The following is a 22,551-nucleotide window of genomic DNA, read 5'->3' as shown; positions in this document are numbered from 1 at the left end:
GAGCGCCTTCCTGTAAGGCCTCGCGAACACATGGAGTGGCCTTGTCTTTCTTGTTCCTTACTTGTTCCTTTATATGTTTATGAAAAGATACTGTACTTATTATGTGCAGTTTAATTGCTGATTGAATTCACTGGTAGTCTATACTTAGGATATAACTGTAAAGTTGGCATGTCTGTACATTGAAGATATTTGCGAAAAAATAATTTGGACAGGATGCAAGATGAGTAATGAAACACATCAAGATGGTTTTTGGAATTTTTGTTTGTCTGTTTGTTTGTGCACACATCACTGAAACTTTACTGAAGGACTTAAAAACGGGTTTTCACATGTGTATTTGGCCAAGCTTGAGGTAACATATAGGCAGTGTTTTATCGCAATCAGCCCATGGGAAGAGAAGATATGCTACTTTGAAATTTAAATAGAAATCGCCCTTATATTATAAAAAAAAAATCATTAGTTTATCTCAAAATTCTACGGATGGCGCTGTACATTTTTAAATTCACGTTTATGAGTATGCAGTTGAAATCTACTCAATAATCGCAATCTCACAATTGGTTATTAAGGTGTTATTTAATGCCGTTATAAATAATGAAAAAAAAAACGTGATTATGAGTGTGAAATTTAATTCTATGCGAACAAAGTTGCAGGCACATCTAGTGGAGCAACATAGGAACTTAACGAGAAGTAGTTTTTAAAAATTCTTTTTATGTATTCAACCATCTCAGAATAACTCACAAAAACTAAACAATAAAAACAACCATCTCAGAATACGTATCCCATGATCATGAAAAAGATGTTTTAGAATGGTCAAATTATTAGCCTGTATCAAGCAAAGAAAGCAACTAAAGGAAATTGCTAAAAAAAAAAATACTGAAATTGGGCTAAGAACTGTATTTAAAACTTGATTGCTATCTTTATGGAAGAAATTTGGTCCCCAAAAAACCCCCACAAATAACCGGATTAAAGATCACATAAACAACTGGTTCAGTGGCATCAGGGTGAAGTTTAAGACTTATGGAAGATTTAGACAGCACACTCCATCACTGTCATCAAAACACCAATTAAAAGAACTTTCCTGCACAACGCTGATGTTTTTTTTTTTTTTTTTTTTTCATTTTAATTTGTGTTCGGCTCATTTAAAAGAACTTTTCGCCAGTATAAGTTTTTACTGACCGAACCTTTGTCCTGATTTCTAGAGAGTCGCTGATTGACAAGCGCATCGAGAGTGCCGTATCCCAGATGCAGTCCGTCATCGAGCTGGGTCGAGTGATCCGAGACAGGAAAACTCTTCCTGTCAAAGTACGTCCCTGTTAATCACTGCTCTCTCTTTTATATATAGTGCAGCTTTTAAAATAAGAATCCTGTCTTATCCACTGTAGCGACATATATCTTTCTATTTTTCCATCCTGCATTGGCACAAGCCCAAATTCAGAGATGTTCTGATGAGATGTTTTGTATTTTTAGTATCCCCTCAGGGAGGTGGTGGTCATCCATCAGGACCCCGAGGCTCTTGGAGACATTCAGTCCCTGCAGAAATACATTCTGGAGGTAATTCAGTGCACACATCAAACAGCTTTCAAACATATCGATCTCAGTACCGCTTATGTTCATGCTGCATATAATTTGTTTGTGACTCTGTACATTATTGCCAATGTGGTATTTATCAGTTGTTTAGTAGCATTAGTGACTTTGATGTCAAAAAGAGAGAGAGAGAGAGAGAGAGAGAGAAGTCGGTGGAACATGATTCAACAATTCCTTGTATGGTGTGCGTGTAATTTTCTGTTGTACAGCAAAGGGTTGTTTGGAGTTCACATTTTGAAAACTGATTTAACCTTGGTGGTCGTCTTGGCTCTGCTGTGTGCTTCTCTTTAGATTTATTACCAACAAAGTCAGTGACTTATCTTGAGTAAAGTCTTGATAAATATAAACAGCTCTTTTGGGTAATGGAGCCTCCAGACCTCCTTGGTGTGTGTGTCGGGGTGTGTGTGTGTGTGTCGGGGTGTGTGTGTGTGTGTGTGTCGGGGTGTGTGTGTGTGTGTGTGTCGGGGTGTGTGTGTGTGTGTGTGTGTCGGGGTGTGTGTGTGTGTGTGTGTGTGTGTCGGGGTGTGTGTGTGTGTGTGTGTGTGTGTCGGGGTGTGTGTGTGTGTGTGTGTCGGGGGGTGTGTGTGTGTGTGTCGGGGTGTGTGTGTGTGTGTGTGTGTCGGTGTGTGTGTGTGTGTGTGTGTGTGTGTCGGGGGGTGTGTGTGTGTGTGTGTGAGTCGGGGGGTGTGTGTGTGTGTGTGTGTGTGTCGGGGGGTGTGTGTGTGTGTGTGTCGGGTGGGGTGTGTGTGTGTGTGTGTCGGGGTGTGTGTGTGTGTGTGTCGGGGTGTGTGTGTGTGTGTGTGTGTGTGTGTCGGGGGGTGTGTGTGTGTGTGTGTGTGTCGGGGGTGTGTGTGTGTGTGTCGGGGGTGTGTGTGTGTGTGTGTCGGGGGTGTGTGTGTGTGTGTGTCGGGGGTGTGTGTGTCGGGGGTGTGTGTGTCGGGGTGTCGGGGTGTGTGTGTGTGTGTGTGTCGGGGTGTGTGTGTGTGTGTGTCGGGGGGGGTGTGTGTCTCGGGGGTGTGTGTGTGTGTGTGTGTCGGGGTGTGTGTGTGTGTGTCGGGGTGTGTGTGTGTGTGTGTGTGTCGGGTGTGTGTGTGTGTGTGTGTGTCGGGGTGTGTGTGTGTGTGTGTGTGTGTCGGGGTGTGTGTGTGTGTGTCGGGGTGTGTGTGTGTGTGTGTGTGTGTCGGGGGTGTGTGTGTGTGTGTCGGGGGTGTGTGTGTCGGGGGTGTGTGTGTGTGTGTCGGGGGTGTGGGTGTGTGTGTCGGGGTGTGTGTGTCGGGGGGGTGTGTGTGTGTGTGTCGGGGTGTGTGTGTCGGGGGGGGGTGTGTGTGTGTCGGGGGGGTGTGTGTGTGTCGGGGGGGTGTGTCGGGGGGTGTGTGTGTCGGGGGGTGTGTGTGTCGGGGTGTGTGTGTGTGTGTCGGGGTGTGTGTGTGTGTCGGGGTGTGTGTGTGTGTGTGTCGGGTGTGTGTGTGTGTGTCGGGGGTGTGTGTGTGTGTCGGGGTGTGTGTGTGTGTCGGGGTGTGTGTGTGTGTCGGGGTGTGTCGGGGTGTGTCGGCCTGTGTGTGTGTCGGCCTGTGTGTGTGTCGGCCTGTGTGTGTGTCGGACTGTACGTGTGCGTTTACAACTGTGAGGAACGTCTTACAATGCGCAAGACGTTAAAGTTTCTGATTCTGTCCGTCAGGAAGAGAAAACTGGAATTTTTTTACCTGGTCTCTTTCGCATCTTTAACTGCTCAGATACAATGAGCTCAGAGACTCCGAGATCACATAATCATCGGTCATATTCATTAATGATACTGGATGGAGTGCGATTATTTTCATTATATAATTCTTACTAATTGTGCGTGGCTTTAGCAGAACGGAAAGGTTACCATTGCTCTATGATTCGTCATTCTGCCAACGGTGTGTTCAGTCAGAATTGTTCTAGTCAGGCTGTGCAAAGTTGAGAGAACAGTGTTGCCAAATTGGGCCTCTCTTTTTTTCCCTTGTAAATAGATGCAAAATTACACTTTTTATCCTCTTTTGCTGGAAAAAATGTGTCTTGAGCTATACAAATTAGCATTTATACTATAGATTTACGAAGAGAGCTGTAACTTGCAACAGGCAAGAAACCTTAAACATTTAGAGAAAATCTGTAAAGAATAGTGAATCAAAATGCATCCCAAGATGTGTGCAAATCTGGTAAACAACTACAGGAAATGTCTTCCCACTGTCAATTCAATTTAATTTTATTTATATAGCGCTTTTAACAATGGTCAAAGCAGCTTCACAAAGATTAAAGAAATTCATAAAAAAAAAAATATATATATATATATATATATATATATATATGGTGTTTAGGGGTGTTCCCTAAAGTGGGATTCATCATTGAGCCCACCTGGGTTAACCCAGCCTTATTTCTTTTACGGTGAGCAAAGGATAGAGTTTATTATTATAAGGTCAACATGACTGAGCAAACACACAAAAACCTGCTGTGCTTCATCACTCAGCACAAGTGATGAGAATGATGGTGGAGGTGGAACTCTGGAACTAAAAATAGCAGCGCTGTCACTTTGTGCATTGCCACACGCCTGCTATTGATCTGCACCAAAACCTCAGTGTGTGTGTCTGTGTATAAACCACAGACTAGCGAATGTTCAGTAGTCATGTCTCTGCTAAAATCCATTATACGGTGTATAAGAGATAACGTCCAATGATGTGTTGGTTGCTATGGTAACATATCAAATGGTGTTGTTACCTTATTTTTTTCTAATGTCCCAGCAATGTAGCTTAGAAAATACTAACAGCGTAGCACTTTAGTCATAGTCGTATTCATTCAGTGAAGAAGTGTTTGTTGATTCATTGTCGCTAATGATTGTCACGGTTACATTAAAGAATAATTTAAGGTGCACTTGTTTAGAGATGGGATTTCATTTCTGATCAGTGTGCCTCAATATCCCAGCCTTTTAGACATGATCAAGCCTGGCTTAAATTACTTGTCTTGCTTAGGCAGTTAAGATTTTTTATTTTTCAACAGTACACTTTACAGTATATAAGTTTGATGGAGTGAGATCAGGGCCCGTATTCACAAAGAGAGATCGGGGCCTGTATTCACAAAGCTTCTTAGAATTATCTCGGAGAGTTCCTATCTTGGCATAAAATGTCCTAGCTGGGAGTCCTAGACTAAGAGTGATTTAGTAAACTTCTCAGAGCAACTCTGAGTAAGGAAAGTACAAAAACCTTTATCTTAGTGAAGAGGAGTGGTTGACCCTGTTGCTAGGTTGATGATTGCAGCAATTCAAGGACAGTGATTGGTTGATAAAAAGTCATCTGTAAAGGTCTTAAAATGCGCTCTTTGTGAAAATAGAGTATACTGTATGATAATAGAAAAGACAGTGAACTAACAAAGTAAGATGAAAGGAAGTAAAAGAAAAAATCATGTCCTCTGCTATGGAAACTATTAAGCCTTTTAAAAGTCCTCCTCTCTACTCTTAACAATTTTACCTTAGGAGCCTATTTTTAGGTCCAAGATGTTTTGTGAATCTGTGTTATCTTTACTACTAAGATATAGTTCTAAATTTAAGGGGAAATTTAAAGAAATGTGATGATTCTAAGGATCTAACTTTTAGGTTTAAAAAGCTTTGTTGTTAAATGGGCAAAAGTGTGCAGATGTGCATCCATCATGCAAGATCATAACGGACGGCTCTGCGTTTAATCTGAAGTTTAGGTTTCAGTTCTTCAGTAAGCATCTCACTGTAACGAGCACTGTTGATTTCTGAAACTTTTTTCCTGATAATGTTACAATACTGGCCCTTAAGAATCTCTCAGCAATCCCTTATGCTGAACTATAAGCAGAAATTTTTTTGGTTGGCGATTGAGGATGTTTCTGTTCCTTCCTGAATCCATGTCTCGTCACCAAAAATTATTCTCTTTAATAAACTTTCACCTTCCTTATAGTATCCAAATAGTGTTTACAGATATCCAAGCATTTCTTTTTATGCTCTTCCGTGAGCTGTTTTGGCACCAGGTACACCCCTCAAACAACAAAAAAACATTACACTGCACAATGCTCTTCTTTCGTGCAAATCACACGTCCTTTATTGTTTGTACCGCAGTCACAAATGAGCCGATGTAACACTTTCACACCTACACAGCAGTGACTAGCGAGACAATAGCCTTGAACGAAAAGTGCTGATAAGACAGCGCGGACAACAGAAGTTTTAATATAACCGGAGTGCGGATTGTTTTTGTACTCAATTTTGTTCTTCTTAAAAAAGTTTAAGAGCACGCAGGTCTTGTGGCTCTTCATGAATGGCTGAGCAACAATCAACAATCCCATGGTGATTGATCAGCAGAAGAAATCCTCTTTCTTTTTGATGTAGTGAAGTGTTTCAGGACATGATGATCTTAATAAAATACGGACATGTGTAAATCGACACAGCGAGTCCCTTATTCGGGCCTCAGAATAAAAAAGTATAATAAAGTCAAGGACACCTGCTAGGCAGTCTGAAGCAAGTACTTTCCATTGCAATTGTGAACAATATAATGTATAAACAATATAATGTTGAATATGCATGATGTCGCTGTCACGGACACGTCAAAATGTCATCACTCTCCAGGTTCCCTGCAGTGTTCTCTTCTGCCATTCGGCAAGCAGCGTAAGAACAGCTGTCTTCTGAGGCTAAGCATTTCTAAACCTTCCTGTTGGAATGAGTGATGGTTGCAGTAAGTTCAGCACAGTTGTTAGCCACAGCGTGACTGACAGGGCTAAGCCAGAGAGAGCTGTAGAGCTGCTGGAAGTTATTGATGTCAGGAGCTTCTCAGTAGCAGCAGTATGTAGATGTGACCTTTGTTTAGACTCTCAGGGCAACTCGCGCACGATGCTACTGAACATGGCCGAACTTTCAAACAGTGTACTGAATTTGATGATCATATCTAAACATGCGGCAATATTACATCTTATACATTTGTAGATGTTTTAACTTGGTTTTACATCAACAAATCAATTACATCAGCAATAATACTTTTACGTCTCCTCTATTATTATTAACATTGAATAATTATTAACTATCTTCTCAGAAATCCTGTCTAGTTAGCTTGGTGATGAGTTTGAATGATGCAAAAGTTTACAAGAAGGACAAAAATCCATAAATGATGATTCTGCCCGAGGTGGCTCAGAGCCCACTGCAGTCAATCCCATGAACATTCAGCGAATGGAACGCCTAATCCATAAAAAATCTACAGATAACTTGTCACCAAAATGTGGAAGAGACGCATCTGTCTATAGGAACTGTACACTACATCATTCACAAACACCATTTGCACATTACAGAAACGTAATCTGTCTGGGAATTATTGCCTACATCCTTCATACAGGTCCTGACCTTGATCCAAGCGATTTCCACGATTTGCACCATTAAGGGAGTTCCTGGGAGTTCCTTCTATCCACAGCTCCACCTAAAAACATTCATGGGAATTTGACCAAACCTTCACTGAACCTTTATTGAGAAGCAAAGATGTGCACTAGATTTTTTGGCTGTTCAATTCAGAACAGTGTGTATAAGGCAGAGACCCTTTGAAGGCTTTGTTTTGAAAATCTAAATCACACTGCAATACATTAAACAATCTCAAACTGTATAGCATTGAAGTGTTCGGCTGCTTAAAATGTATATTTTGTACTTCAGTCCATCAAGGACAGATGTAAATATCCATTATGTTGCCTTGGAAGATATAATTGGCACTAATGGAAGCAGCTTGCACAGTGATTTGGGATAAATGGAGGCCTTACAATGATGAGGTAATTTCACTTCCTTCAGTTGATTGAAGTATAGCATTTCTTACCTTTTCTAAAGCTTCGTGCAAAGAACAGTCTTTTTGTGTCGTTCTCTAAGACTACTATCTATTTTAATGGCTTTGTGCTTCTTCCAGGTAACTCATTACTTAGCTAATACAGGGTACTACAACCATTATATCAGCCATATTATCATTATTGTGTATTACGTCCTTGTTTGGAGTAATATCGACGTGCTTTGTTAAGTGCAAACATTTTAACGTGTAAACATTAATTTTAATGCTAGTCCTTACTTTACTGCATCAGCGAAATAAGTCGGTGAACTTCTTTGTCTAATGCTTTGTTCTATAATGATCGATAAGTGAACGCCCTCGGCATAAGCCAATATAGTGTAACACAATATCTACAACCTCATACTGCCTCCGCACTCTTGCTTCACCTGCTGCATATTAATGCACTGAATCATGCTTCTAATGGGCGCTTTCTCTCTTCTCAGGAGCTGAATGTGCGCCAGCTCACCCTCTCTACAGATAAAGATAAATACGGCATCCGGCTGCGGGCCGAGCCTGACCACATGGTGCTCGGAAAGAGGCTGAAAGGAGCATTCAAATCCGTCACGGCCGCCATCAAGGAACTAAAGAGTGAACATCTGGAGGCCTTCCAGAAAACGGGTGCGTATCGGTATCGATAATCCTCAGTGCTGTAATCACACAGAGCTTTTACGGTCTTGTTTGTGATCGGCACATCAATTTAAAAGCAGTTGAAGTGAAGTTCAAGAAACGTATGTCCAACTTATGTAAAAAAAAAAACTAATATAATAATAAAAACCATGAGCCATCAATACAGCTGCAGAGGCCAGAGCATATTAGTTTTGTGTCCATCAAACCATTTTGTCCTGTAGATGGGGGCGGAGTCATACCGGAAGAGAGAGACCACTTCAATTATTACTAAGAAGTTCGTTGTATCAATTTGCAGCGACCCTCTGAAGAAATGAGTCGACTCAACCCTTAATATCAACCATGCAACTTAACAGAGCCATTGTTTTCAGCCAATGCATCAGTTAGAACTTGTTTTCAGTTTTAGGAAAATCTAGAGAGGTAGAGGTATGCTCTGGAAAGCAGAGGAATGAAGGTTAGCCGTAGCAAGACAGAATACATGTGCGTGAATGAGAAGGACCCAATGGAACGATCCAAGTGAGGCTACCGGGAGCAGAGGTAAAGAAGATGCAGAACTTTAAGTACTTGGGGTAGAAAGGGGTGAAAAGGTGTGTACAGGCAGGTTAGATTTGGTGGAGAAAAGTATCAGGTGTGTTATGTGACAAAAGAGTATCAGTGAGAATGAAAGGAAAGGTGTACGAGACAGTGGTGAGACCAGCGCTGCTCTACGGCTTAGAGACAGTGGCACTGAAGAAAAGACAGGAGGCAGAGATGGAGGTAGCAGAGCTGAAGATGTTGAGGTTTCCTATATATTGGTAGAAGGATGCTGAGGTTGGAACTGCCAGGCAGGAGGTCTAAAGGAAGACCAAAGAGAAGATTTATGGATTTAGTGGGAAAGGACATGAAGTTAGTTGGTGTGAGAGAAGAGAATGCAGAGGATAGGGTTGGATGATTCGCTGTGGAGACCCCTGAAAGGGAACAGATGAGAGACAGAAGAAGATTATGTTTTAAAAAAAAGTCTATATCATGTACAAATTGTTGATGAATCGTTATGAAAGGCAAATCTCTCTGAATATCTATTCATACACCATTATCCTTTCTCCTTCACATCATTAAGTGGTGTACTCGGGTGTACATAAATCAGTTAGACTAAATGAAACAGAACATCAGAAAACAAGATCATGAAGAATTTAACCAAGAGATGCTTTTTTTGGTTTCAACTTAAAAAGTCTTGACATGTTTCATGACATACAGTAGGATTTTTCGATTTTAACCTACAAGACTAATGAATCATGGCATTACCCCTAAGTGCCTTAGGACTTAACAAAAAAGTTTAAAAATACGTTTTTCTTAGCTGATTTCCTCAATTTGCTTTATAGGTCTTTTAAGCTGAAATTAGGTGAAGGTCTGTCCAATGCATTATTAAAACCTGGGAGAATAGTGCTGAACTATCAACTTTGCGAAATACAGTGAATGTGTTTTGGGGGATAAAAAAAGTATATGTCTGGCTGTGACCAAAAATTGATAAAGTGCATGTTTACGTTGCATTGTAAAAGAAGACAGTAAAAATCGCAGCTATGTTTAACGTGGAGCATTGAAACTATGAGCATTTGTATTTGTGAGGAAAGCACTTGGTAGTGAGCTTAATCAGGAGAAAAAGGGATTAAAATTGCTAGCAAGCAAACATAATTACTAATAAAAAATGTTAAAATATAGTTTATACAGTACTGTAAAGATTAATAGCAATATGAGCAATATCAGTTAAATAATAATAATAACAATGAAGAAAAATAGGACACGCATTTTAGTTGAGAAAAGCAACCATCAATAAGATTTTTTTCTCAGTACAAATTTATAACAATAATGTGACCATTTTAAAGGGTAAAGTCCAGTGTTTGACTGGTGGATACAGAGATGTATCTCTTAATAACAGCACACATTTCATAGTAAACCAACAACGCCTTTTGGCTCGCATCTTCGCGTTTTAACGATTTTGCCTGAGAGATAGCTTTGTACTCAGGGGTCAGATGGGAAGTGCTTCAGCTTGTGAATTTGATATTTCAAGTTGAATTCATTTTTCTGGGCTTCATGCTGAAAGCTATTAAAATCCCTTTCTGAAGTGGGCGGTAGTTTTAATAAACCATGTGTTACCTGGCGTTCTGCTCCCTTTGGCCCCGGGCATCAAAGCGAAAGAGTGAAGAAGAGCAAATCCAGGCGTAGAGATCTACGATTAGCGCGAGGATCTGATTGCAGTGTTTCAACACGCCTGCTTCAAAAGCACTTTCACACCTCTCTTACAGAACATCGCCGCTTTAATCAGGCACAACGTGGGACGAGGCAATAAAATGTGACACGAATGGGTCAGAGCAGGCTAAGAGCAAAGATCTGAAAAACTAGAGAAACCCGAGTCATTGTGTCGTTTCATGTCTGATTTGAAACGTTGAAATGGAAACACACGTTTTGTTTGGTAAGAGTACAGCCAGTGATGGAGGCTGATGTGTTTTGAGTTGAGTTATTCAAGAGAACATATTATAAATTCTAACAGCTGGAACGTGAAATGGTCTGTGACGGTCCAAAAAAAAGTCATAAAATGATTATAATATATAATGAATAATTACAGTTATACTCTTTATATTTGTAGATTTTCCAGGATATTAATTTTTTTAATCTATTTTTTTAATAACATATGTCAAAATTACAATTAGGTTTTTTTGTAATCACGCACAACTTGAAATATTTGTACTTGTCTCGCAGGCTCCATCATAGTGGACGGACATGAGCTGCATGAGGAAGACTTGCGCCTGATGTACACCTTCGATCAGAATTCTGGCATGGCTACGCAATATGAAGCCCATTCAGATGGCCAGGTAAGTAACGTTCGGTCTCCCTGACTTGTATACCAACCAAGTGGATCCAGTTTACACAATGCTTCAATGCTGAACATCTCACCTTTAAAATTGGAATTGTATTTAAATACAATAGTTTTAGTTTAAACTAATGATGAAAGAAGATTTGATTGAATTTAGTTATATCTTTCAAAATCACTATTTGAGTGAATAAACATTTGATTAAGTGATTCAGTTTCATCCATTGAACTATAAATCTCTAACGCTGGAAATTTATGCTCAGAAAAAGCAGAGGACCATTGCCTTTCTACTTAGCAATTTCTCTGGGAATTGTCTAGTGCATACGTGGCACAGTGTCTAAGTGGTTCGCACTGTCACCTTGCACCTCCAGGATGTGGGTTTGATTCACGCCTCTGTGTGCATGTTATGCTTGGTGGGTTTTCTCTGGGTTCTCTGGTTTCCTCCCACAGTCCAAAGACATACAGTATAGATTGGCGTTCCTAATTTATCCGTGTTTATGTGTCCGTGGATTGGCACACTTTTCCAATATATATTAGGGTGTATCCTGCCTCTTGCCCTAAGTCTCCTCTGATAGGCTCCCCCCCGCAACACTGTATACAGGATAAAGTGGTATAGATGAATTGGCTGTAGATGGAAACATTGGAAAGATTAATTGTATTGAAGTTAATTCAATGGGAATCACTTGTTCAGTCAATTATTACATATCTTATTATTACTAATTATTTATCTATTTTAAATTGAGATTATGTGGTTTAGGGTAAAAATACAAATCACTTGTTATCGCAGTCCAAAACTGAAGAAGCAAACTTTAGCCACCAGTCATAGAGAGAATACTGACAGACTTCATTACAGAGGAAATTTGCAGATTTTGTTAGTATTAATTATTAAACGTTGGAAGTAAGGGTAAAGTAAAATGTCCTCTAAAATTCTAAAATTAAGTTTTATTATGGCATCTAATACACCAAAGATTGATTTTATTTGAGCAATATTATTTATTTTTTGTTTCCCCTCTAGCTCTTGGTGCTCTTGGACATCACTCCTGATCAGTCTATGGTGGACGAAGGAGTGGCTCGGGAAGTTATAAACCGCATCCAGAAACTGCGCAAGAAGGTAGGAACGCATGATGATGATGATTCCCCATCAACCCGCAACAATGTTTAACTGATGCCGTATTAATTTGTGAGATTAATGAAAAGGTAAAGGTTTAATTGTTTCAATGTATCAAGAGGAATTAAATGCAGAGGCTTGTTGCATTCATCTTTATTGCTCTGGCGTCCCTTCATCACTCCACCCGGTGTTTGTTTGCCTTCTCTCATGGGGTCTGGCTCATTTGCCTTTCCCAGGGTTGGAGCACTGCTCTTTGGGGGGGGGGGTGGGGGACACTTTTTCCACTCCAGAATTACATGTGCATGGAGCTGAGCAGGCTTAATAAGCTTAATTACCCAGAGACATTTGCTGCTTTTTGAAGTGTTATGGAAATCAGGAAAGTAAGACGGATTTCCTTCTGCCCTCTTTTTCTTCCCCCTTCCTTAATAAACAAACTTTTTTTTTTTTTTTTTTTCCATTCCAGCCCGTTTGCCTGGTGTGTACCATATATGTTATGTACATGTGAAAGGGGAAGGGGGTCTCTGGCAAAGGACCAAGGCTGAATTCCTTTCTTATTGAAACTCTGAAAAACATGAGGAATTTTCCATGGGAGGGAATTAGAGGTTTTGTTATCCTTTCCTTAAAGGAGGCAGTGACTGGTGGGGGTCGCAGAATGTTGCAGAATGTTTGAGGAAAAAGAAAACTGTGTTGAGGGAGCTTTAGCCCGTAACTGTAGTGTATGAAAAAGGAAAGAAGATAATACTATTCCAAAAGGTTTCAAAAGGCAGACTGTCATTTAATCTCTTTTTTTAAATATGTTTAGGAAGAAATAGTATTCAGTTAACTAAATGGCAATAAAGTAGATTAAAGTGCTTTCTAAGTTTATTATTTTCCTAAAATAATACAAGTTTTTTTTTATCTTGTTTTCAAGATATAGAATTTAAGAATCAATTATGTACTGTAGTTTGTAGTACTGCACTTCTCTCTTTTTTCACCTTTCTATAGAGCTTTTTTTAATTGGTTACATTGTATATATTGGAATATTTTTATGTAATCTAATAATGATTGTTTTCCTTAAATTCAATGCTAAAAATTGTACAAACCTGTTGTTAATTAAAAGCAAGTTTTAACTCTTATCCCCAACAAATGAGGCTTTATCAACAGAAGATTTTAAGTTTAAATCCCAGCACTGCAACAGAGCCTACTGTTGAGCTAATGAACAATACAGGCCCTACAAATGGAATGGATTTAGATCTTCAGCTGTAAATAAGAACAGCAAATGTTTCCAATATGGTGGAGCTGATTGGGTTAATAGGGTTCGTGTTTTGTTCTCTCTCTCTCTCTCTCAAGGGTCACCTGGTCCCATCTGATGAGATCACGGTGTACTACAGCTCAGAGCCTGCAGGTGATTATCTAGATAAAGTGATCCAGGCTCATTCGGACTTCATCTATGCCACTACGAAGGCTCCCCTGAAGCCTTATCCCGTTCCCCAAACCGCCGGTGTGATTGTCCAAGAAAAAACTCAGGTGAATTATTGCATTTCCTGTATATGTCCAGTATTTCTAAAATGTTAACTACATGGACACCTAACCAGATTTAGTTACCCCTATCATGTTAAGGTAACATCCTCTCTTCTGGGAAGCGAATGCACTAGGTTTTGGAGCATGCTTGTGGGATTCATTTTTATTTAGTCACAAAAGTATTAGTCAGACCAGACACTGATGTCTGGTAGATGCCTGGGGTGCAGTCAGTGTTACTGACTACTGGACCATGTTTATGCTCATTGTTTTAAGTAAAACTTTTATGGTACAGGCCTACATATGGGTGTTCTGCTCAGGTGTCCACAATCGTTTTGGGCATATAGTGCACACGGTCATGTTTTTGACTATAAGCTGTATTTGGTTTGTAGTTGAAGGGTTCCGACTTGGATTTGACCATCATTAAGGGAGCAGAGGTCTCCAGGGTGCCGCTCACTGGCCCTGCATGTGCATACATCAACCTCAGAGTCAACCTCAACAATAAACAACAAGGTAAATAAGTGTAAACAATGTGTTACCTCACCCTAATATATACGATTTATATTAATGGAAATGGACCTCTATAAAATAAGATGATGTTTGTCCAGTAGTGATAATATCATTGTGGTGTGTGTAGAGTTGTTTGTAGTGTGATTGTATTCCTTGTCCAATGTTTTTTTTTTTTGTTTTGTTTTTTCAGAAAGCTTCTTTAATGCTTTAATAAATGTTTGTATTCAGCTCTACAGTTATGATTAAAAGTTTTACGAAAAAATGACACAAATATACATTCTTACGGAGTCTGTTGCTTTAGTGTTTTTAGATCTTTTCATCAAGTGTTATTCATGTATCAGGCTCAATCACAATTTTGCCTAAGAACACATCCATGAATATAGAATATCACAAAAACATCCTCAAAGAGCAAGTTCTCCCAATCATCCAAGGACAGTTTGGTGATAAACATAGCCTTTTCCAGCATGATTGAGCTTCTTGCCATAAGGCAAACGTGATCACTAAGTAGCTCAGGAAACAAGACATCGACATTTTGAGTCTATGGTCAGAAAACACGGCAGACCTTAATCCCATTGGACAAACAAAAACCCACGAATTCTGAGAAACTCCAAGCTTTGATTACGCAAGAATGGGCTGCCATCAGTCAGGATGTGGCCCAAAATTTGATTGACGGCATGGCAGGGTGAATTGCGGAGGTGTTGAAAAAGAACAAAAAAAACTTGACTCTTTTAACTTGACTGCAAATATTGACTTTGCATAAACTTAATGTAATCGTCAATAAAAGCCTTTGACACTGATAAAATAACATCTGACAAAAAGATGTTACACTGAAGCAGCAGACTTTAAGAAAATTAATATCTGTATCATTCTCAAAACTTTTGGCCACAGCTGTACATGCCTAGTATAAGGCTAACTTGTTTTATTTTTCTCATTTCTCAGAGGGAATGATTCTACTGGAAAATCCCAAGGGAGACAATAAACTGGACGTAGAGAAGCTGAAGACAGTTTGCCGCAGCATTTTCAAACTCAACGATGCGCCTTTGGCCATTTTCAGTGGGACTGTTGGTAAGATGTGCTCTTGTTTCTGCAGTACATTGTTGTTATTATTCACCCTAAACAGGTCATATTACTGGTCCGTGCAAATACACCATTTTTCTTACTGTAGATAAGAACTATGTGCAGTAATAGTGTACAACAGTTTCAGCTTGGATGCTTGAGCAGAGCTGGTGCTTTTGAAAGAATTGACAATAGTCTGTGTTTTTCATGGACGTATTGATTTAAAAGTTGAGAAATTTCAAGCGCATTTAAATTGATCACTCTTGTGCTTTTATGAATTAAACTGATTATACAGTTTCTTTGGCAGTACACTCAACAAAACAGACAGATTCCACTTCGTAGGAAACGTCAATCAACAACAACCAAAAAATAATATATGAGAAAATCTGTATGGAAGGAAAGACGAATACAAAATAGAAGGAAGAGAAAGAAAGAAAGAAATGTAATGAGAGTGAAACAATGTGAAGGAAGTGAGATTGAAACACTGCGAATGTAATGATGAAGGAGGGCGAATTTTAATGCTAAGAGAAAGTGAAAAACAGGAAAATGATTAGCAAAAAAAAATGCAAGGAAATACAAGAAAGAAAGAAGGAAAGAAAGACATTAATCACAACACTGTGTGTTTTATGTCAAGTGTGAAGATTTGCACATAATTGATGCAGGTTTTTTATAATACACTTAGGCACATGTGCTGATTCATCCTTACACACACCGACGATGCTGTTCTGGGGCTTTCATCTAGGACATCACATGCAGTGAGATGTAGAAAGTGCATTTAAATGATAATAATGAGCTTCTGGAACACTCAGTACTCTGTCTATTACCAATTTTAAACAACAGCTCCATTTTTCTTTTTTTAGCTTACAATTTTTTTTTCTCATGTCATTCTTCTTGTTTTTGGTTTATGTATTGCTGATTTAACTACCATGAAACCCTCCCCCCCAAAAAACATTCTCCTTATTGACTTAAAAGAGGCTTGCAAACTGTGTGAGAACATACCCCACAAGAGGGTATAAGTTATGCCCCTGGAGCGCAAGAGGTGCCCAAATTTGCCCCATTGACACATAATAGTGATATTACTCCCCATTGAAACAGGAATTGCGACTATTATTTTGCTCCGCCAACCCACATCCTTTTGGCTTTGGTTGAATTAACTAATCACAACTGGCGAAGCTGGCGAAAGTGTAATAAACAGGGGTAAAAGTACTGTAGGTTTTAATTCTTACCTTTATTATGTAGCCATGGGAATAAACCATGGAGGTGTATGACAGTCCATTAAATCTCATATGTTTCCTATATATAATAATTTATGCATATTATAATAAAAAGCTGGTGCGTTACATAAGACGTAGTGCCGTAGAGGTTAGAGAGGTATTAAGCCTTGTTTCAGAAGCTAGTTAGCTCCAATTATTAAGGAGACAGTGTGTTGTTAAAGATGAAATAACGTTATCATGTGTTTTCTTGCTGAAAGGGCTTCCATTTTAAATGTGGATTTTGGCAGGCAGCTGTTCTCCACTCTTTCCAGTCCTGCAGACAGTACCGACCTATTTTCACTCATACTGGCAATTGACAGATAGTGTCATTAGTAAATTGAAGCTTTGTCCATACAGATGTTAAGTCCCAATTCTGTAAGAACTTACGGCATTGTGCCTGTGGAAATGTTCTTACTTTCACTATTAAACATTGTGGAAGAAATGTGTTCGAAACAAACATCATAAATGGCGATCACTGAAATGCTTGGTGAAATTGGTGAAACGTTTGGCACTGTAAACAATTATAGCAGAAACAACAAAGTTAAGGGTTTTGCATATCCTTCTCAATATATATATATATATATATATATATATATATATATATATATATATATATATATACACACACACACACACACACACACACACACACACACACAGTCTTATGCCAAAGTTTGGGTAAATAACAGATTTTGGTGATTTTTTTTATTGAAAAGATGTTAAAACTGTCTCTCTTGAAAATAGAAAAAAAATGCACAATATTTTCAGCAAACATTGATGCATAGCTACTTCTAATGTCATAAATATATATATATATATATATATATATATATATATATTTTTTTTTTTTTTTTTTTTTTTGAGTTTTTGTTTTATTGAACAAAGATAAAAAATAAAAACATTATGGTGGCACTGTGCAAAAGTTTGGATACCCTAAGAGTCTCAGAATTTTAGATTCTTTTTACAAGGTTTCAGACCTCAATCAGCTCGTTAGATCTGATGCATGGCAACAGCTGTCATTAGTAAATGCCAATTTCAAAGCTTTACAAATACTTTGACTCTTCAAATCTTTTTTTTTAGCTGGCTATAAAAAGCGTTTGCAAGCTGTGATATCTGCCAGAAGAAGGTGTTACTAAGTACTGATTATGTAGGGTGCCCAAACTTTTGCACAGTGCCACAGTAATGTTTATATTTTTTTTATCTTTGTTCAATTCATGACATAAAATTTAACTACGCATCAGTGTTGTGCATTTTTATCCATTTCCAAGAGAGACTGTGTTAACATCTTTTTAATGAAAAAAAAAATCACCAAATCTGTTATTTATCAAGAGGTGCCCAAACTATTGTTGATTATTGTATATAATTGTATAAGGGTATATAAATTTAATATGAATTTTCCGGTAAATTTATTTCAAGTTTCATTAGTTGTTATCCTTGACCAGTGCATTAATTTGACCCTGCTGAAGGCAGGGGACAGTCAGTATTGTTTAATAAACCAGGTTCAATCTTTAGGTCACTGTGATCATATTTCCATGTTAGTGTTTTATTTTTTATATTTTATTGTTGTAGTTAAAATAACACGTATAGCTAGGTAAAGTAACATGATCAACAGTCAGTTACTTTAGGACATGGTCATTCTGGAATAATTCTTGCAAGCACCATAATGAAACTGGCTCCCATGAAGACCATCCCAGGAAAACAAGACCAAAACTTATCTCTGCTGCAGAGAAGCTACCAGCCTCAGAAATTACCAATTAACATCAAGCCCTGAAGGCTTTACAGAGTGAATTAAAGAGAGAGAAATAAAAGAAATAAAAATCAGGAATGACAATGGAATTAGAAGGTGTGTCCAAACTTTTGATTGGTAGTTTGTGTGTCTGTAAAACACCTTACACGGACCAGTAATGTGTTATGTAAATAATGATACATTTACATTCAGGCATTTAGCAGATGCCCTTATCCAGAGCAACTTAAGCCATGAGGGTTAAGGGCCCTGCTCAAGGGCCCAACAGGGACAACTTGTGGTTGTGGGGTTAATAGGTACATTACTAACGTATTCATATAGACAGAATGCAGGTGTTTCTTATTTTCACTCGATTTTTAAAAGCACGACATCTGTTTATCTGTTTTACACTCGGGTTGTTTATGTGGCCCCTAGTGAGGGACGGATACCTGCCAAAGAGGTTCTGCTTCACTGAACAAAGCTGTGCGTGTGTGTTGGAGATAAGGGAATGCAAGGTCTCAGGAGACACAGTAGATCCAATCTGTTACAGCTTCCAAAACGTAAAATATTCTTACAGAAGGGCATTAGAGACTGATACAGAAGTTAAGCACATATTTTTGTGAAGTTGCACATAAGTCCTGTCATTTTTGCATAGCACGAGTGAATAAAACCAATTTCAAAACAAAGATGTAATGGGCTTTCCCATTATTTTAAAAGTTAACTTCAACTTGCATGCTTCTGCTCGACCTTGCATAGAGTTCTGTGTGATCATTTTATTCAAGACAGTTGTGGCGACAGCAGGGGTTAATGCTCCCGAGATAATAATTAGTCCTGTTATAAATACTGCAATGCTATAGTTCTGTTTAAAAAATAGTATTTCTTTATAAAATGCATACTCACCATCTATTTTAACAGGAGCTTCCATACACATGCTTATTTATGCATTTTTCCAATCATGTGGGTTGATTGGATGTTGTTGTTGGTCTTTTGGTCTCAGCGATCCGCCCACAACTTGGCAGTAGTTTTACTCCAGATGCCCTTCCTGACGTAACCCTACCATTTCATCCTGGCTTTGGACCGGCACTGCATCCGGTGTTCTCATGAGTGTATACTCTTGCGATATTGTAAAGCATAATAAATAGTTATTGTGATTTGACACGCGCACACACTCCTAAAATTTATAACGTAATACCCACCCATTCCCAATGATAAACATGAAATATTAAACCATGACCTAATCACTTTGCTTTTAGTGCTCTTATAGTAAAACACACATCCGATTATTACGCTATATGTAATAAATCATTCACTGGTGATTGGTCCGTTGACAGGCATTGAAGACGGTTGTTAATCATAATACTGTAACAAGCCAGAGCTGGAGTGTTTAAACAGCACCGTGTTTTCCTGTCCTGATGTTGTTTTACTCATAAAAGAAGGATAAAAAAGACAATTGATTAAAACGAAGCAGAACTCCTGCTGCCAGCACAACAGATGGAAAGACTGTGATGATGTCGCCGACACAGCAAAGACATTAATGAGAGGAGTGGGAAAAAAAAGAAACCACTGTTGATGAGCTCACTGAATGTCCATTAACGCTTCAATTAGAACTAGAGATACTGAGTACGAGTAATCAGTTAAATGATGTCCCACAAAGTTAAGCATTCAAAATATTCTCTTTCTGCATTAAACATGAGTTCAATGACCAAATACATGCTTTTTTATTAATACCTTCATCACATGTAGCACTAATGCTTGTCTAATATTAATTGGATTGGTTGTGGTAGGGCTTTGGACTCCGATTCGGAAGGTCCGAGGTTCAAACCACTAAGTGGACACCATTGGGTTTTGATCAACTCCCTCAACCCTTGCTGGCAAGTCACTATGAATATGGGTGTCTGCCAAATGCCGTAAATTTAAATGGTTATATTGACTGGGTGATGCATAAATCCAAAGATTCTATCCAACCCATTTGTTAGGGATTGTGAACTTATACTGTACAGATTTAACAGTCTATACAGAGCCCCTTATTCTAGGCCAAATCTGAAACACAAACATGGAACTCAAAAAAGACTGACAATACAGATCAGTGCCTCTCAAATCTGCCAGATGGCGCAACTACCGTTATCACTTTTGTGCAGGAATAAAATGTTGGATGAGCATTGTATTGAAAAGGACTTGTTTCCGACTTTGTAATTACGTCCACCATCAGGCCAACGCCCCTTAAGTTACTTACGGGGTTTAGAATTATGATCGGAGATAGGGACAGATGCAACAACTTCCCACAAACAGTGCATATATATCACACATCTCATAGTGTTTTAATGTTACTTCTGTGTTTCAATTTTTGTTTTGGAAATATTGCCATAGGGTGAATGTTAGTTCCCAAATTACTGTGTTTGCACTGCATCTGATCTAGAAGAGATCTTTGACATCAAGTTGTTTAGCAAAGGTTTGGCAACTTTGTAAGGGGGTATTTGTTTAACATAATTCCATGGTCATGCAGTCAACAATGTTCCGACGTCATTGCACCAAAGTAATTCTAACTGTAGGTCCCAAAGTCCATGATGCTGCCAAACTAACGTCACCACGCGAGTTCGACAACCAAAAATTTCTGAAAAATTTCTTTTTTTTCGCTTCAAGGCCACTCTTCATAGGTGAGTCTTAGCAAAGTTGAGGGAACAGCATAGCCAATTGCCAAAAAATGTTATCCACAGTGGTATAGTTTTCTAAAAATCAAACCAAAAGAAATCGCTCATGTTTGTTGAATACTGAAGCCCAAACTACACAACCTTACTTCCAGTCCCAGAGATGCCTGAGAAGCTGTTGTTACCTCTGTAAATTGCATTGGATAAAAGTATTGACTAAATGACTAATTGTTGAACGCGAGAGAGAGAGAAATGAAGGAATGATGGCAAGTCCCATTAAAAAGCAATTGTGATGCAGATTACTCAATGTGATTGTGTTTGTTTGCAGAGCTGAAGAACAGCAGTGATCTCCTGGCTCTGAGTGGGAAGACTCTGTGTGTAACATCAGGAGCTTGTCCTACAGAAAAAAGCCTTTCCGACTCTCTGCTGTGTCCTTACATCAACCTACAACTCATCAACGCATGTCCTGCAGGTACAGCACCCTTTTTTATTTAATTTGCTTTCATGATTAGTCATGCTGCTGCTGAGCCAGGCCATAGCAACAAAGGACAAATCTCTGTACTGTTCTGGCGCACCGTAAAGCGAAAAATAGTAACAGAACTGGAATAATAATTTGCGCAAAGTATAACACTGAGACTGAGACTACAGTACGCTTATGTAAGGGAATATGATGCTCGGTGAAGAGCGACTAGAATGATATATTTCCAGTAACATTCAGCAAAACTCCATGCAAGTTACTAAACTACAACAAGGACAGATCTCTCTGACTTATTTTATTTTACACGTCACCTTGTCATTAAACTGAAAAAAGAAAGACACATTTTATTGAGGGCATAGAGAGTACCACACTGGTGGGCTACAAGTAGCCATCAAACTGTTTATTAGTTTGTCCAGGTCATTTTAAGTTTATGGAAAAGAAGGTAATGCAATATATTTTTTAAAGTCCTCAAAAAAAAAAAAAGTCAGTCTTTAATTCACATCTTGAAACTGGCGTTCCCAAATTGCCTGTGTGTATGTATGAATGAGCATGTGTGTGTGCCCTGCGATGGATTTGCACTTGGTCCAACATATTCCCCAACTTGTGCTCAAATTCCCTTGGATAGGCTTCAGACCCCCCCATGACCCAGTATACAGGATAGATGATGAGTGAGTGAGTGAGTGAGTATAGGGTGATTTAATGTAAAAGTCGACCTTACCATGGAGGCAAAAGTAAGCTTCATATGGTCAAACCACACTAAAACACACATGCTTATATTGACTAAATATTTACTTGCAAATTAAACAGTAAAGTACAATGATCAGTGTCAGAAAGCACAAAAATGATCAGATAGTGGGAAAGAGAGAGAGAAGAAAGGACCAGAAAAAAAGATTTAATAATTTTATAATTTAACATAACAATCATAATGCTAATTTATCCTCAATAATTTATTCCACACATTTTCAAATCTACATATTTTTTTGCATTTGTTTAAGTCTCTCTCTGATAGTTTCTGCATTTAGAGAGTTTGTAGAAAACCTCCACTCTCTCTTAAAAGATCAATTTAATGTCACATATTTTAGAATATACTGTAAGATGTTATATAAATTTTTGAGGATTTGTTCATTTTGGCTGAAGATATTACATCCAAAGTTCTGCAAAGTTCTAATACTACGCTTGTCCTGGCTTTTGGTTTAACAATATGACTCCAAAATTTAGATCCATAATATTAGTGATAACATGACTGTATTACAAATTTACGTTTGAATTTATCGACTATAACTAAAAAGTTAAACAAGATAAATTGGCACCTGTCCAGGGTGGCGTGCCCCAAGGTTCCTGGACTAGGCACCAAGCCCCCCTGTATACAGGATAAAGCAGTAGAGACGATGAGTGAGTTAATAATCATTTGC

At 38.6% G+C, this 22,551-nt stretch overlaps 1 protein-coding gene across 1 annotated transcript in view; it reads left to right on the top strand.

Moving 5' to 3' along the window:
• The window catches only part of iars1 (isoleucyl-tRNA synthetase 1), a 79,103-nt gene that overhangs the window by 47,958 nt on the left and 8,594 nt on the right, over window positions 1-22,551 (top strand). Inside the window, exons 24-32 of the mRNA XM_053484177.1 lie at window positions 1,197-1,299; window positions 1,465-1,548; window positions 7,844-8,018; window positions 10,758-10,870; window positions 11,885-11,980; window positions 13,307-13,483; window positions 13,867-13,987; window positions 14,924-15,049; window positions 20,990-21,133. Of these exons, the coding sequence (XP_053340152.1) occupies window positions 1,197-1,299; window positions 1,465-1,548; window positions 7,844-8,018; window positions 10,758-10,870; window positions 11,885-11,980; window positions 13,307-13,483; window positions 13,867-13,987; window positions 14,924-15,049; window positions 20,990-21,133 (1,139 nt within the window). The remainder of the gene's footprint in view (window positions 1-1,196; window positions 1,300-1,464; window positions 1,549-7,843; window positions 8,019-10,757; window positions 10,871-11,884; window positions 11,981-13,306; window positions 13,484-13,866; window positions 13,988-14,923; window positions 15,050-20,989; window positions 21,134-22,551) is intronic.

Source organism: Clarias gariepinus, chromosome 23 (genome assembly GCF_024256425.1).
Source record: "Clarias gariepinus isolate MV-2021 ecotype Netherlands chromosome 23, CGAR_prim_01v2, whole genome shotgun sequence".
NCBI classification, from domain to species: Eukaryota; Metazoa; Chordata; class Actinopteri; order Siluriformes; family Clariidae; genus Clarias; species Clarias gariepinus.
This window is presented reverse-complemented; position numbering and strand designations above follow the sequence as displayed.